Source organism: Mastacembelus armatus, chromosome 11, assembly GCF_900324485.2.
Source record: "Mastacembelus armatus chromosome 11, fMasArm1.2, whole genome shotgun sequence".
NCBI classification, from domain to species: Eukaryota; Metazoa; Chordata; class Actinopteri; order Synbranchiformes; family Mastacembelidae; genus Mastacembelus; species Mastacembelus armatus.
In genome coordinates, this window is record NC_046643.1 from 11,229,364 (window position 1) to 11,247,257 (window position 17,894).

At 41.5% G+C, this 17,894-nt stretch overlaps 1 protein-coding gene across 2 annotated transcripts; it reads right to left on the reverse strand.

The window, feature by feature from the left end:
- Positions 1-1,369: 1,369 nt before the first annotated feature.
- On the reverse strand, positions 1,370-16,550 carry pdcd6ip (programmed cell death 6 interacting protein). Of its 2 annotated transcripts, none has more exons than XM_026300370.1 (18): positions 16,242-16,550; positions 13,840-13,894; positions 13,680-13,749; positions 11,581-11,708; positions 10,594-10,747; positions 9,906-10,006; positions 8,058-8,174; positions 7,691-7,913; positions 6,780-6,903; positions 6,249-6,426; positions 5,072-5,183; positions 4,811-4,980; positions 4,136-4,384; positions 3,780-3,914; positions 3,514-3,608; positions 3,242-3,359; positions 2,929-3,137; positions 1,370-2,354 (listed from the first exon to the last, which is right to left on the reverse strand). In XM_026300370.1, the coding sequence occupies exons 1-18, from the start codon at positions 16,445-16,447 to the stop codon at positions 2,174-2,176; spliced, it is 2,625 nt and encodes an 874-aa protein (XP_026156155.1). In that variant the 5' UTR covers positions 16,448-16,550; the 3' UTR covers positions 1,370-2,173. The 2 variants fall into 2 exon arrangements, with proteins under 2 accessions (XP_026156155.1, XP_026156154.1); XM_026300369.1 differs by having other exon boundaries at positions 8,058-8,189.
- Positions 16,551-17,894: the final 1,344 nt, after the last annotated feature.

The following is a 17,894-nucleotide window of genomic DNA, read 5'->3' on the forward strand; positions in this document are numbered from 1 at the left end:
CAATATGGCTGAGTGCTGAGTTTGGGAGCCATTAGGCAGAAGGTAATTAATACCTGTCACCGCAGTGCTCTGTTCGCTGCCTTTATTCTGTTTCAGACCAATTAAAATATGACACTCCTCCGGTGGAGAACGTCTTGTTAAAATTAAGCGCCTGAGATGCACAGACACCTTTGATAAACACATCCAGAGATACAATTGACTTTGGCAGCAACTGCATGCTGTATAGGTGAATACACAGAGAGAGAGAGAGAGAGAGAGAGAGAGAGAGAGAGAGAGAGAGAGAGAGAGAGAGACATGGCAGTGTGTATGTGTTGTGTCACTTCCAGTAGGAGACATGAGCTGTTAGATCTGATTAAAAGTGTGTTTCCTTCCTCGTGAGTTTGACTCTCAAACACAAACACACACAGGAGACTGACGTAATGTTATGAGATGTTTATGAGCCAAGAGATACTGACCAGTAAAGACAACTCACTGCCAGCGATTCGCGGTTTGGACGACAAGGACAGACAAATGGTAAGCAAAAACAGAGGAAGCAAGGGAGAAGGAAAAAAAAAAAACATGCAGGAGAGAACAGCTGAGGATATAAAAAGACAGGTGGTATTACAGAGGGAAAAAAAGCAAAGGAAATATATATATAATGAAGTAGGAGTCAGAGGAACCAAACAAAAGAAGGGAGAGCACAGAGGAAAAATGAAGTGAAGTATGGTGGGTTTTTTAAAGAGTTGATCTGATAGGAACTCGAGAAGACAGATTACACGGAGGGAAGAGAGGGGAAAATGGAGAGAGGTGGAGTGATGGATGCAGGCAGGGGACCAGCAGCTCTCTGCCAACATCTCTATGCATCGTTCCAGACATCATACTGTGCTGCCATCTGCCTCCCTGCCACACACACACTCACACACACACAGAGGAGATATGTGAAATCATTAGCGTCTCCTGACACTGAATAAATATCTGGGGATGAAATCTGTCTGTGGAGAAATCACCTGCGGGGAAATATGATTGGATGAGATCACGACCTCACTGGAACGTAATTTGCATGCTATCTAAATGGGATCTGCCCCCGGTGCTCGGGAGGTCAAAAGGCATCAGATTAACTCGGAGGGGACGACTCGCTCTCCTATTGGCTGAGAGAAGCAATATTGGCTGCTACTGCTCAGCTTCTGCAGGACTGCCCTCTTCTGGCTGCTTTACAAACATCCACAGTGATTAAAAAAACAAACAAAAAAACAAACAAAAAAAAAGATCACGCTCAAACATGATCTCCAGTGTTTAAAGACAGACAAATTCTGGCTGGCAGTTGTTTTTAATCATGTTAGAGCTGAGGAATAAAAATAAACAAGAGCATGAAAGTGCAGCACACAGAGTGTCTCGGTTAACCACATATGGAGTCTTATTTATACATATATTTATATAATAGAACAATTTCTCCCACTTATACAGCCTCTGATTGTGACACAGAAATATACCCACATTCCCTGGGTGAGAGAGAAAGAAGAGAAAAGAGCAACAGAGAACTCTCAGCAGTCATCATCTACGTTAGAAAACCTACAGGCAGTCATTTTTATAGGTTTATACATCAGCGAGGCATCAGTTTCCATTACAAAAATAGGAATATAGTTGATATAGAAGCACTGGGGTCTGATTGAGTGGGTGGGGAGGGAGCGAGCATGCGGCTGCACCCTCACCCATTACTGACGTGACTAGTAATGACCATTCATCCACCCAAAATATACTCCCAGTCACCCTGGGTGCCTTCATGAGTGTTGTACAATAGTCCAGCCCAGACAGTTGTTATTGAAAAACATGGTTTAAATTAACAAAACCATTAGAAAACGGGTAAATAAAACATAAACCTACAGGTAAGAGAAGGGAGTTAGTGCACTGAGTTAAGAGTTTAAGAAAGTGCTGTCAGAACCAAGAAAAAAATGGGATAGAAAAGGGGAGACTGAGTTGGAAAGGAAAATCTTGGTAAAAGATGGAGTAAAGTATCACATAGAGAGAATCCACAGCAGCTCTGAGGTCACCCCTCATTGTTTCTATAGTTGCTGTTAGTGAGAGAAAAGAAAGAATGAGATGGAAGGGAGCTGATGGAGATAGTGTTATTGCTGGGGGTGTTTTTTTTAATTTGGTGTTAATGTGAAAAGAGGAATAAGGAGATGGAAGAGGAGAGTTATTGTTGAGGGTAGTAGGGCTGCTGCTGTGGTGGTTGCTGAGGGTAGCTGGGGTAGGGCTGTCCAGCAGCAGGGGCTCCTGGGTATCCTCCCTGTCCTGGAACTGCCTGGTAGGGCATATAGGGCATGTTGTACTGTCCGTAAGCATAAGGGTTGTAGCCCATCGGCATCTGGAAGTATCTGCATGGACACCACAATAAAGAAAAACGATCATCCAAACTTCAAGTGTTACATTATCATTTCATTTACAGGTCATTTTTAGCTGAAAACTTGTATCCACCAAGTCCAGTGCAGAGATCTACTTTTCAGAACTTCATTTCACCACTAAAAGTTGACTTTTAAGAGCCACATAAAGAAATTATGAAACCATTAAGCCAAAAACTAATCTGTTGACTCAATCCTGACATTCCATATTAACTCTTAAGTTTCAACTATTAACACCTACAAGTATTGAGCAAGTACAACTAAAAGAGCTGGTATCAGATTTTGTTGGCTCAGAAGCCAGAAAGATTTTATTTTAATGGCAGCCCATGTGATGTTCACCACCTGTAGCAACAACCTGAAAATGAGATGGGCAGCTGAAGAAATGAACTGTTAATTAAATATGTACCATTACACTGTAAAAACAGATGCAGTCTACTTTACACCTTATTTTTCTGGACATCTGGGACTGAATCCTGACAAATATACAAAATGTACTTCAAAGTGTACTCAGACCCCCCCGCCCTCCCTCCCTGATTTGATGAAAACGCACCCTGGGTAGCCTTGGTAGGTGGGGTAAGGTGGTCCCTGGGCCTGGGAAGGTGGGGCCACAGGTGGTGGGTTACTGGTGGGAGGGCCAGTGAGTGGTGTGTTGGTGGGAGGGGTGGAGGCTGCCTGAGGGGTGAAGCTGGGGGGAGGAGGCCTCTCAGGAGGCTGGGGCCTCGCCGGGGGCTGCTGCTGGGCTTGTTGCGGCGGCTGCGGCTGCAAGGTGTAGAGAAAGAAGGCAGATACATCAGTACCTCAACCGTCAGTGTTTTGTGAAGTTCGGGGTAATCAACAAAGGGCCTTGGTGAGTGGCTGCTTACGAATACGGTCCTGGGTGCAGGTGTTGGCCCGGGTGCGGGGGCAGCAGGGTTGCTCTGATAGGCAGGAACGTTGAAGGAGGGAGCACTGGGTTCTCGGGCGATGCTCTGCTGCAACTCCCTGAAACAAGGATTGAACCATCACAAACAGCACCTGTTTTTCCTTCATATTCATACACAAGGACCCTGTAGAGCTTATGTGCCCCAACTGCTGAGGAAACCTCAACCTAAGCCACCGAACCAGCACGTTATGACACACTTAGACGAGCACATACTTAAGTAGTTCATCCCGCTCTGTCTTGCGAGCGAAAACGATGTCGCTGCATTTGTTCTGAAACTTCAGCAGGATTTCTGTCAAGTCGTTGTAGAACTGAGAAGGGAGAAACAAATGGGGACAAAAATAAATCACCTGGCTTGCATACCACCTTGATGCACGGACAGAACAAAAAAGTAGAAATTTTCTGACAAAACACGCAGAACTACACCACAGTTCCTTTTTGCTGAGGCTCCTGTGTGCAGGTGTGTTGTGCTGAGTGAGTACCTTGGTGCCTTCGCGCAGGTTGCTGCTGATCTCAACGTAGCTGTCGTGAGCTGAAGCCAGCTTCTTCAGGACCTCCTCCCTCTGGTTGGCCTCGGTGTTGGACTGCTTAAGACTGCTGAACTCCTGGTGGGATGTCTGGGAGGATTGTGGGGAAAGAAAACTTTCTTCACATACAAGGGCACTTTGACATTCAGGAACATGTTTTGCTGTTAAATACATCAGGTTATAAAACACCAGTTCACAGATGTCCCAGCAAGGCAGAACCCTGCTGACATATCAAGAAAAAAAAAAAAAAAAAGGCCTCCTTGCTGCTTCTCAAACTGTGTGTGTGCGTGTATGTGTGTGTGTTCCTGTACCTGAACTTGTCCCAGCAGCGCTTCCTGTGTGCTGAGGGACGCCTGTACCCTCTGGTTGTAGGCGCCGTACAACTGGTCGATCTGGGACACTGACAGCTGCTCCTCGTTGATAGCCCCGTCCTGGGCGAGCGCCGTCAGGAAGACGACAGACATGTCAAAGGTCACGGCCTTGATCTCTCCCTCAAGGGTCTCCCTCTCCTTCTTCATTGCGTCCAGCTGGGCGAGCTGGGAGCGCAGCACATTCACTACCTGGAGTGAAGACAGACCAGACAATTGAACTTTTCAGTCCAGTACTCTTAACTCTTGTCATAATGAGTGCAGTCTACAGCACGGCTCTGCACACTCGTGTTTTTCACTTTAGTATGGATGCAACATTTCCCGAGAGACAAGCACTTTTGCCTCACTTTTCCCCAGATCTGCTTGCTTAGTTCTTTAAGTTCCCCAGTGAAACAAAAAGCAAAGTCAGCAAAGAAAATGAAAAATGGAGCTAGAGTGGGGAGAAGGGACAGAGCCATAAAGCACAATGTCCACCAGGTGTTTGCAAACAGTGTGTTTCAATATTTGTGACATAAATAATCCTGATAACTAAAAATCTAAACATCATAATAAAAAGTTATGTTTTATATTCAGAAGGCACCGAAATAGATTTACAGACGTTGATACAGGCTGACTTACCTCGCTGCCCTGCAGTGTCTTGATCGGGTTGGCAGAGGGGATGGCGGCGTTGAGCTCGTTCTCTGGCTTACACAGCAGGGCGATCATGTCACAGTGGGTGTTGTAGCGGTCTTTCACCACCTGGTCGGCCTGTACGGCCTTGTCCAAGATGTTGCGGAAGTTTGCACCCTCTGGGGTGGGGAAGGGGAGGGACGGGTGAGGACCTTACTTACAAACTACCCCCCCCCAAAAAAAAAAAAAAAGCTTGAAAAAAGGATGTACCTGCACGAAGCGGTTTGTAGAGGTCTGCAGAGGGGGTTCTGTTCCAGCGCTGGTTGAACTTGGTTCTCAGCTCGTTGTCTGTTGTCTCTTCATCATCAAGCATCTTCAGAGACTGATGACAAACAAATATGAGTTCACACACAAAATATGAATGCTTCAAACACACACACACAAAGACTATATCTTTATTAGTCATTTGTAGCTTGAGCTTTTGGGTCAGTATCTTTCTACTGATTTTTTTAAATTAATGAGTCACTCACATTGTCAAAAAAAAAAACAAAAAACAACAGTATCTCACAGGTTGTGAGCATTCAAGCTAACATGGTTGTTTTACCTGGCAGCCTAAGATATTTCATTTACAATGACATTAAAAACAAGGTGAGCAGCAAATTTTCACATTTGAAAAAGTTGAGACTACAAATATTTGTTCTTGAAATGTATGAGTTTTTTTTTGGGATCTGTTCAATTTTCTGACAACTAATTTCTTCATTGTTTCAGCACACCATCCATTTGTTTTAAAAAGTTAAAAGTCATAACTGGAGTTACTGAAGAACAACATTTTATAAAACCAGCAAAACTACTTGGCTGTTCTTTTGAAATTTCACTTTCAGTCTGTGCTTTTTTCTTCATACAACAGAACCAACTATGTTATGGAGGAAATTAGGACATTTTGGTTTGGACTTTTCAACTCTGCCAACAAACTTGGAAGCAGATTGTGTTTTAGGTTTTATGTTTTTCCTCCCGTCTGTTTGTTTGTTTGTCAGCAAGATGTCTAAAAAATGGGTTGGCTGAGGCTGGTGGATAGACAGTCCTTGGCCCAAAGATCAGTGGATTAGATTTCAGTGATGATCCTTATCTGGGACTTCTGCCATTAGGGACGATTATGAGTTTTTAGCATTCATGTGTTTTCTTGGTAGTAGTGGTAGAAAAGTCCAACATGCAGAACATCCAAGTCAGCTGCTAAACACCATTTGAATCATATGCTACTTTGTCAAGATAGCAAAGTCATATCACAAAGACGCAGCATTTCTTAAAGTGTCTTTTTACTTTGTAAAATGAATTTAGATGGAATTAGCGGTAAGTTCAGAGGTTAGATCACTGGGCATACGAGCTATGAAGCGTAGTGGCACATATATAATTCAAGACATCTGTGTCTGCGTCTGTCTCTACCACTGACCTCATCCAGGATCTCTCTGTTGCGTGTAAGAAGCTCAGGCAGGTCTTTGATTAGCTGTTCGATGCTCTGCAGTCCCCCCTGCTGTACGATGGATCTGGACTTCTCAGCGATGGATTGTGGGATAGAGTCTCCAGACAGATCCTCCAGAGCAGCTGGTAGGTTCAGGGATGCCAGTACCCTGATGGATAATTATACATCAGCTGCCAGTTACTATCTCTCAAATATCAACCTGCACCCTGCCACCGGGACCACTCTAAACTCTGAGTCTCACATTAAAACCTCATTTACACCTGGAAAATTAAAATACTGCAAAATGAAGGGGAAAGAAGTTAGATTTCACTTTCAAAAGATGCATAAAAGCATTTTGTTACACTGAATCCTAATCTTTGGTGAAAATACTCAATGGATGGTACACAATTATGATATGAATTTTTTTATATACTAATGCAGGCATGGAAATACGAAGGGAAAGACAATCACACCAGGATACCGACGTGTAAACACAAGCAGAGTTATGCAGACATAACATACCCGTTGCAGAGATTAGTGGCCTCCCTCATCGTTCCCAACAGTCTGTTAACGGTGTCAGCCTTTCGCTGGTTGTAGATGCTCATGGACTGCTGCACTGCCATGGGAACCATCTTCTCAAACAAGTCTGAAGACAGAAAGAACATAAATGGCCCATTAGAAAGGAGATATTAGAGCTTGTGGTAGATGTAAATGGAAAGCAGTAAATGGGACACTGCTCTCTTAAATGGAATGTTTTTCACTGGGAATTTGTTTCAGAAATTCTCAACTCACTGGTCTTCTAGACTATCCATATAGGAAAAACAGGGCATTTTCATAAATCATCATAAACTACAGTGAATCATGGGAAATTTCTACTCTACTTCCCTAGTTAACATTTAGGCATTTAAGCTTGATTAAGCACATTATGTTTATCTCCAAAAATATGACTGGGCAGCATAAATTCTGAATGAAGCTGTGCTCACCGTATAGAATCATTTGACATTAGGGACCTACAGCTATTTTCTTTCATACGAGGAGTTAGATGACAAAGTCTGGTAAACACACAGCACAGCTACGGCTGTATTAAAACTGGGAAAAGGCTATACTGGTCCTCTATGAACGAGTACCAAAATTTCCTACTGGCAGCTTTAAAGCTCTCTATGCCATTTGTTTCATCTGTACAAAAATGACAAACTGCACCATAAGGTTTCGACACAGCCAGGGGAGATGTCTGACATGACAAATAAGTGAATACATGAAAAAAAAAAAAAAATATATATATATATAAATTAAAAGGCTCAGACATAATCTGTCTTGTAAAACGCTTTTGTTTGTCTGTTATACTGTGATGTAGAGAGTTAGTTTTTCGTCTCTTTAAATGTCTCAACCTGTCTTAACACTAGAGAAGGGTATTAAGTGTCTGTGTATCGTACCTGTGAATTTCTGGCTGAGTGGAGGTGTGATTGTTGTGGCTTTGACCAGCGCAGCCTTGCCGATATGCTCCAGGTCTTTGACTTCAGGCACTCGGTCATGGTAGATAAAGTCGTTGTCTTTTTTGGCTGCGGTGAGGGCACGGTTGATCTTGTCAGTCAGGTCCTTAACGCTTACGTACTCGTCGTAACGAGACGCCACTGTCTTCACCAGCTCTGCTGCATGCTGGAGTGATCAACAGTGGAGAGAGAGTTTAGGACATGTTTCTTCATGAAAGAGCCTTTTATTTTGTTTTTTTGTGGAACTTCAAGGCAAATTTTTTTTTCTTTTTTTTGAAGATTACACGGGCTTCATGTGAAATCAGTTTACCTGCAGACGAGCAATCTCCTCTCCAAAGCGTTTCTTCTGCTTGGCCAGGGCGCTCTGGTGCAGCTCGGCATTGGCTTGCATGATGCAGTGCTTGGCCGCCAGCACCGGTAGCACTTCCTGAAAATAAAAATACTGACCAGGGAGAGGCAACCACAGAGCAACACGCAGGCACACAAGCGGATATATGCATACGCACGCACGATGGCAAGGCAAACCACAAAATGGCAGACGCACACCAACGAGGTCGATCCACAAATGACACCACAAAAGCCAATCACAAACAGGTACAAGCAGTCAGAGGTGTGCAAACACAGACAAACCAGGGCCCACACCACCACCACCACCACGAGGGATGCAGAAAGAAAGGAAGACAACGAGAGAGAAAACAGAACAGACCATGAGTGTTTAACCCTTTGGCAAAGCTGCTACACCTGCATCAAAAGTTCCACAGCCATGTGTCTACGCACAGGATACATATGTATATGTGTGTGTGTGTGTGTAATAGTGGCTTAATGTGATTGCTTTCAGGCATTCAGGGAGAATAAGCTGCTGTTTTTCAGAAAGACTCATGCCTGTCTCCTTGTTCTCTGTGTGACATCTTCATTTACAACAATAAAAAAAAACAAAAAAAACAGAAGCTATTGTGTGTGAAGCTGTTAGTGCAGAAAACTACATACTTTAATACAAATGTATAAGCAAGACTAGGCTGCACCAGCTATCTGCAAATCCATCCATCCCTATTGTGTTAGTGAACCCCTGGCAAAGTTCTTACTACTAGTGAATTGGATTAGATTGCACCATTAAAGGAAGAGAAATGTCTAAAAACTAAAGACGTAACGTGGAAACAGACTGGTGTGAAACATCTACAGCCCTGTTCAGTTAAGAGCAATTAAATGTTTTCACTGTAGCATCGCGAGCTGTAACATCCATACACAACATATAAGGGTTCAAGTGATATAATAAAGTTATTTTATGACAATCCTTTGAATTCGTTTTGTTTGTATAAGGACGAAGACTGCTACTAATTTTCTTATTAGTTAAGCTGCTGACAGTTAATTCACAACAATAAACAAATAAAGCATCAAATAGTCACTTGTGGAGCTACTACCAGCAGATTTTTTGCAGTTTTCCTTTTGCATTATTCAAATGACTAACTCACTATTCTCTGTTAAATCGTATTTCAGTATTAGATCCAGCTAGGTTATACCTAAAGGATGAGCAGTGTATACCAACTGACTGTATTTCAAAACGGCATTTTAGGTCATATGTATTGACCCAACCATTTTACCAGACAACTTAGAGGAAAATATTAAATGCAAATAACTAGTTTCCATTTAGGAGAAATGTTAGGGTTGCACAATTTCATTTAATGTATTAAAATAAAATAGCTGGTGCAGTTTAATCATTTCCTGATGATCACTATACTTTGATTTTACTAATGTCAGTGTATTAGGTCTGTAGTGTGTGGTTTGGTGTTAGACAGACAGTAAGCATTAGAGATGCCAACAATCAGATGGTGAGTTAACTGATCAGAATGAAAATGGGTCAGACTACAGTTTAGTAGTAACCAACCAATCAGAGTCAAAACAGGATGGAAATTGACTAATGAGAACAGAGAGAAACTGCAATTTGGACAGTCCCACAGCTCAAGTACCACCCTTCAAGTTTTGTTTGTTTCACAGATTCACACATACAAAACAGTGCACACAATCAGACACACCAAGATGCCAAACTGTGCAGAATCCAAACTCTGTCTTCACCACACTGAACACGTGGCGGACTATGTTAGTTGTTTTTCAAAGTGGAGCAGGTTTTTTAGGTGTAGCACTGCGTGTGTCCTTCACATACCTTGGGAAGGTTGTCTTTGTACTGACACTGCTTGAAAGCGTCGCCATAGAAATCTGCAGCCTGATTGGCCAGTTTTGCGATGACAGCATCTTTCATCTTGTCTATTGAATGAACAATCCAATTATAAAGTGACACAACCAGTAAAGAGTAAGGAGATAAAATTGTCCTTACATCAGTGTAAAAGTAATTCAAAACAAAAACTCAGCATCTCAGCAGAATATATAGGTTTATTTTTATAACCGAGAGCTCGTACTATAATGTAATCTAAAACTGTTGTGTTGTTAATAAGCAACTGTGTAGACAGAACTGGGACAGAGACTGTGCAACCTGGATGAAAACTACTTATTGTTAGAAATTACTCAGTGGAAAAATCAGTGGAAAGCTGAATTTATTCAAGGTTTTATTACTCTGCTTCCATTATGTTTCTAAACACTGAAACTTCTCAGACATTACTGAGCAAAAGTAGCAAACGTTCATAGTCCATGTCTGTGACGTATTTTTTCGAAACAAAGTCCTTGGACTTACAAGTTGACGAATGGATCTGCCTTTCTGAACAGACATATGATGCAGATCAATGATAATAATGCTGCACTGAAGAGGCCTAAAAATCTCTTGAGCAGTTTGTGATGATAGTGAGGTAAATGTTATGGGTGAGGTTTTTTTGGGTGGGGGTGTCCGTGCTTAGTACCTGAGGTGGCTTTAAGGAAGAAAACCTCCTGGGCTTGGGCCAGCATGATGATGCTCAGGGTGCCTACAGTCTCAGGGGAGATATCCATGGTGGGCTCCCTGCTCAGCGCAGACAGCACCGTGTCCTTGATGTGCCCAAAGGCTCCGCTGGCCAGCTGGAGAGAGAGAGAGAGATGCACAGATGAGACACCAGTGCCAAGACTGAAATTCACATAGCCTGATGTTTTGTACTTCTAAAGCAGCCCTACCTGTTTTTAAAGCTCATCTCTAAACCCTAGTGTATACTGAATGTGCTTGCATTGTGTTTGGCTGGAGACAATCAATCTGCTGCCCTTAATGCCAGTGTTCACTGCTTTTTATACTCTGCTCTGCTATCTTTACACACCAGGGGCCCACTTCACAAAAGCCATTTGTGAACACTGGTTTCAAGCAGACTGCAGATTGTGGTAGCATTGCAAGTCACAAAAGATTATCCTTTGCAAATTGCAGATAAATGTTCAGGTCCTGCTCACATCCGGGTCACTGGTATGAGTCGTGCGTCACAGTGTGTTTTGATTAGTGAAACATATCAGGGCCACGGTCTATCTTTGCTGGGGGAACTTAACATGTCTGACCAGTGCAGGTTTGTTATCTGACTGTTGACATAAACTGAGCTTTGATCCACGTGACTCATCTGTACATAGAATGAAAACTAGCTTCTCTTTATTTGTTTGTCACATTCCTGAAGTCTGAGAATCAGGGAAATGAGTGTATGTGTCTCCTTCTGTTAAATATTCACGAAATAAACATGATATAGACAAAAAAATATATCAGTGGACTTTTGCACCATAAAAGGTCTTCACATCTGACTGAGAAATTTCTTTGTTCTGCATGTGCAGTATCAAATACAAAAAGCAAAAGACTAATGATTTTATGCAGTAACTTCCAGCAGGCCTATGAAACATACTATAAATGTTACTACAATATAGCTGTATGGAGGAACACCCACCTGATAGTATTTGGCTGCAGCCTTCAATCCCTCATCGTTGTCCAGGTTCTGATCTGCAGCAATCTGACTGGCCAGTGCTGCTGCATTGAACAACACACACGTCTTCTCGTAGCCCAAACTAGCCAAAGCTGCAACACACAAGTAACAAATTCTTTGTCACATTGCCCTTTCTGTAGCCTGCTTTATTTGAATCTTCAGTGAGTTTGGGGTGAACTACAGCACACAATGCTGAGGCGTTAAGCTTTTCATGTGTTTTCCACCAGTAGAAAATCATTATTGTAAACAGGAGAGAGGGACATGTGTCTTTCATCCCCTGGATATATTGTCAGATATCGACTGCCTTCTTTTTTAGTAGCATCAGTTGCCTCTTTACCCACACAACATATCTACAGCTTTATTCTACACTGTTCTCTCCCAAAGTACTTTACAAAGCATCCTGCAGTCATGAGCTACAACAATTTGCCAAAGAGGACAAAAGATTCAAGTATGAATAGAATAAATGTGAAGAGCATGGACAGCAAAATAATAATCAGAACAATAGGGGGATCATTTTTCTTTTCATCAGACATGGACTTTCTGAATATCAAAGTGTTTTTTTTAGGCTTTGAACACCGGGTAGTCTCTGATCCTGAAACCGACTTCTGAGATGATGGGGACTCGAGTCCCATTTAAGTCGCGCACACGCAGTAGCTTGTAACTTGATTTTTTTGAGGACTTGTCCTCAAAAGACTTGAGACTCGACTCAGACTTGATGATTGGAACTTGTGAACAATGTTTATATTTTTTTTTAAATGTTTTTATCTTAGTGCATTAACGTAAATTTCTCACAAGCCGTGTTTACCATTTTCTTCTTCTGGTAAATGAGTGTCATAATAAATGCTGCAAAGATGTATTGCTGCCCTCTACTGGTAGACAGTACAACCCACTTGTGGCATGTCTTGCCACAGGTGCCTGTAAACAGCAATCATCCCAGAAAATGTGGTCACGTTTGTTATCAAATTTGGTTATTAAGACACCGTACAAAGCCTAAACTAACAAATGGCATCATGCAAGATGTGCAGTATAAAAATAAAAGACACTGGATCGACCACATCTAATTTTATCAGGCATCTCAAAATGCACCTGGACAGGTCAGTCAGTCGACACTTGGTTTAGCGCAACATCAGCTATCTAATGTTAGCATGCAACAAGCACTGTTCATTGCAACCATGAGTCTTGAGACTTGACTTGGACTTGTGACCAGAGACTGGAGACTTTACTTGGACTTGTGACCAGAGACTGGAGACTTGACTTGGACTTCCAAAAAATTACTTGTGAGCATCTCTGGTTACAACATACAGTGGTGTGAAAAAGCGTTGGCCCCCTTCCTGATTTCTTACTTTTTTGCATGTTTGTCACACTTTGTTTCAGATCAAACAAATTTAAATATTAGTCAAAGATAACACAAGTAAACACATCATGCAGTTTTTAAATGAAGGTTTTTATTATTAAGGGCTGCAGTCCCAAAGCTTTAGAAATGGCTTTATAACCTTTTCCAGACTGATAGAACTCAATTACTTTCTTTCTGGATCTCGAGATCCAAAGAAATTCAAAAACAAATAAGAAAGAAAGTAATTGAGATCTATCAGTCTGGAAAAGGTTATAAAGCTATTTCTAAAGCTTTGGGACTGTGGGACTGTTATCTGTGACGAATATTTAAATTTGTTTGATGATCTGAAACAAACTGTGACAAACATGAAAAAAAATAAGAAATCAGGAAGGGGGCCAACACTTTTTCACACCACTGTATATACCTGTGACATGTCTTACTCATACACACATGTTTTTAAACCTTATAACATGTTGTTGGGCCTGTTTTGGGATGTGTGGTAAAGCTGATACCTATTTAGTGTTACTAAGCTTTCTTTCTTATTGGGTGCATGTAAAGGGGAGACAAGACAAAAAGAGACAGATGGATTTAGAGATATTATGATAGAAGGCAAAGTCCTGTATCAACTATATGTCTTATAATATATATATTTGCTCCTTACGTGGATAACTGTATTCACATGTGCACACACACTATTACATAAATACACTTGATAAGAGGCTGCACTTACCGAGCTTGACCGAGCCCCCAAACAGCGATCCTTTATCAAAGGCATCCTTCCATGTGAAGGTTAAGCAGAGCTGCAGAAACAGAGACAGGCTTTGTGTTCAACTTCTTCTGTTTGGGAAATGAGTCTAGCCCACAGTCATGTGTGCTGTCAAATCAATTACCTGGTTTTCAGAGAAGGGAAATTTTGGCTCAACAGCACACAGCTGATCATAGTATCTGTAGAGAGGGGAAAAAAAAAAAAAAAGACATGACAAACTGTATTTCATTTTGTGTTGGAATTCAAAAATACTTGGTCTAAATGTTTTTTTCTAAATATATGGCATGCTTCTCACTGGAAAACCAGGAACACCTTGATTCTGATTACTGCTGAATGTTAGTTTAGGTAAAGATAAAAAATTAACACAAAAGAAAAAAAAAGTGGCAAGGCCGTAGAATAAACCACAACTGCGAAACTAGGTTAAGAAGTAGTGTATATTGCAACATAACTCCCACCATGGGGTTTTAGGCAACTCTTTCAGAGACACTTGACAATGAGTCAGGAAGAAATATCAGCACAACTCCAGTCCGCACACAGAGTTGTTAATGGCTCCTCAACTCTTCAACTTTCAGTATCTGTGCCTGAGATGTGAACGGTTTATTATTAGGAATGAACAACATGAATAACATGCAAAGGAGCCAATAGCGAACAGGGAATCCCCTATTACCAGATGATACATCCTGCTCTTCCAATGCCATGAAAGAGTGGATTGGTGTTACATAGAGAAATACCCACATAAACAGCTTGTTATCCTCATGCTCTATTGAAATACACCAGGGCAGACAAGTGCAAAGGATAGCCGAGAAGAGGTGTGCCCTTCTAGTCAACTAAAAAAGAAAAGAAAACGTCCAGGACAAAACAATTGTTACCGTGGTGACACACTAGCTGTATGTGTGCTTGCCTGTGAAACGAATAGGTCCCGTTGCCGTGGCTACGTGACACATGGCGAACAGTAAAATGCAGAGAGCCACAGAGCAACGACGTCATCAGTCAGCAGCCCATGCTACGCAGACATGCTAACTTCCACCTTGTGGCTAATTAGCCAAGACCATGCACCTACAAATGCACAGGTTCTAAAATTTCAAAATGGTAACATGAGATCACAGATTGCAACTGTGTTTCAAACTACGGCCAACTACCATGTACTGTATTCAATCAGTGAATCCCTATAATAAACTGACAAACAAGAGTCATGACCATCAACCACTAATTTATGGCACATGAGGCGTTATGTCTCAGAAAAGCATCACATGAATGAAAACAATTATGTGAAAGGATAGTGAATGTCATGCATTTGTCCAATATTGGCAATTCTACTTTGCACTGCAGCTAAAAAAAGATTGACACCCTGCTACCCTGCATGCCTGGCTACTCACGTAATCTGGGCAAACCCGATGCATAGAAAAACTCATGAGTCACAGAAAACAGAGACTAAAGTAAGCTTCTGTATGTCACAAATAAACTGAGTATGTTTGTTAATATTAAGTTACACAACACTGGTTTGGTGTTCAGTCATGATCAAACATATAGAAATATATACTCTCACACACACACATACATACACACACAATTAATATTTTATTATCCCTAAGCAGAGGAGCAGGCAAGCCTTTTCCCGTAGAGCTGAATCATTAGGCAATGATTAGTTTGAACATTTAGCCATATAGAAGTCACCATCAGCCAGACAGAGAGGAACTAAATAATACATCACATATTTGACACAGTTCCTCTGTGCAAAGTGTTACACTTGACAGGCTTACACCAGTCATGTGTGTTCTGCTGATCCTTACACTCATATCTGTATGGAGAGTTATCACCATGACCCTTGTTTGCTGATATTAAAAAGGAGTTTATTACCTGTGCCGCAGTGGACGTCACGTGACTACCGGGTGGACCCAAATATGAATGACACTTGGCAGGACCCTAACTGTACTATGTAGATGTGTATGTGTAGACAGCTAATGTAAGTTCAGTCTGGGATAATGTTAAGAATAAACTTGAGTGAGCTGATGACCTACATAAAAATTAAGAAACCACTTATGACTAAGCTTTTTTTTGGTCACTGATGAAAAGTCGTTTTGGGTAATCTTGTGGGGTCTTGGTACAAATATAAAGAAAAAGATTTTAAGAATTGTATTAGGTTTTCTGTTCTGGTCCGTGTTTCACCTTGGACACCATAAAGTTGAAGCCAACTCTAATGCTAATCGTTAAGGTTCAGTTCAATAAATAAACATAGTTAAGATCATACCTAGTTTAGCCTACGGGACTAACGTCATCTTATAATTACCCGACAGGTCAGTAAAACAAGCTAACAAACCGAGTCTGAGCCGGAAACTTGGCGTTAAAAACATGAGTCAGTTATTTTGATGGGAAATACTTCATAGCATGTTAGCTTCCAGGCTAGTAACCGGGTGCTATCACCCCTGGGTGCGGCAATGAACCACCTAACTACCTCAGTAAAAACGTTGTTGTGTGTTAGCAGCGGTGTGACTAGATCAGGTGAGCTCTAAAACAAGAAGTTTCTACCTGAGCAGGATCTCCAGGGAGCTCTCGTGTTTGTCCAGCGGCCTCCCCAGCGCGTTTTTGCGGAGCTTGTTCAACTCCTCCACGGCGCGGAGATATTCCCCCTGATCCTCGCCCGTTGGGTATGTGGCCGTCACAAATTTCGACAGCGGCTTCACCAGGTCCACTTCAGAGGACTTCTTTAACGGGACTGAAATAAACGTCGCCATTTCGGCCCGTAAAAGCGGTATGTTAAGTCAGAAAGCAGAGACGATTGGCGTCCGACGAACACAAACAACAGAGAGCGACTCACTTCCTGGTTTCAGCCAGGGAACGTCAGATTACGTCATGGAGAACGGGGGGACGCACTGCGCAGAATCAGTATCGTTTGGACGGGCCCCTGTAGCTGAGCGATGAAACCCTAAGTATCAACGGAAGTCACATTAAATTTCTGATTGTATCACAAAGTGTCTATTTTCTATGTTCTGTTTTTAATGCACAACACAATATTCTCCAAAAACAAACTGGGGCCAATAAGCCGCAGTGCAAATAAAAGGTTTTTCTGCACAGTAATCACTTTACCCTTGAAAGGACTCACCTCAGTTACTTGTGCAGTCAGCTGGTTTTAGAAGTCATTAGTAAACTAGAGATCACCTGTGCATAGTTAAGCAGTTACTTGGTTGTAGTTGAAATATATCAATGTCTATGAGGTCAATACAAGCCTTTGTGCATATTGGTTTTCATTTTAAATCCGTTTTAAATCACGGACAATAAACCATGAAGTCTGTGTTAGAACTATAGGTGAAGGATTGTGAAGCAACAGTCTTTTATTTAATGAGGCCTGTATTTAGCGATGAGACCGATCATGAATTAACTGTCTTATTAATTTCATTCTGAACATTATGGGACTTCATAAATATAAGCTTTAACACTAAAGGTGTTTTAGTTTTATTTTCTATTTTCGCACACCCATCAAGACAGTCCGTGTAGGTCAAGTGATCCAAAGGACAAAGTTGTGAGGACTCAAGCAATTTCATATTTTGCTTTAGTAGTGCATTTTTCTGTATACAATAATTAATCTAATTATGTCAAACCAGCAGATTTCTGCAGCAATTACCCACTTTAACCAGTGGATGTTCAAAAATATAGTTATGACACTCACTGATGGAATCATTGAGACACTCAGGAGTGAACTGCCAGCTGTTTCCAGTCCAATGGGATGGAAATTTATTGGTGGTTTTTGTCCTGGTAAGTCATTGCAACAGCTGTATCCAGTCTTTGTCTAAGATACTATGGCTGAAGTCAAAATTATCATCAGCCTGCATACTTAACATCTGCTGTGGGAGACCTTCGGCAAGTTGTACCTGCTCTCAATCTGTTCTGTAAACTGCATGAATCTTTGCTGTGATGTCCAGTTGTCCTACAAGAGGTCACTGTTCTACATTGTCACCTTTGATATAATACAAGAGACAGTAAATTGTGCAACCAGCAAGTACAATTATGATTTTTCTGCTTATTTATAGATGCGTTCATCGATTAAAAATGGGTCATTTTGGTCGATGACTGGACAAAAGGTGTGTAAATAATAACTGATCTGGATTATCTAAAAAAAATAAAAACATTGAAGATAAATTGACAGCAGGCGATTCTAAATCTGAGAAATAAATCCAGATACTA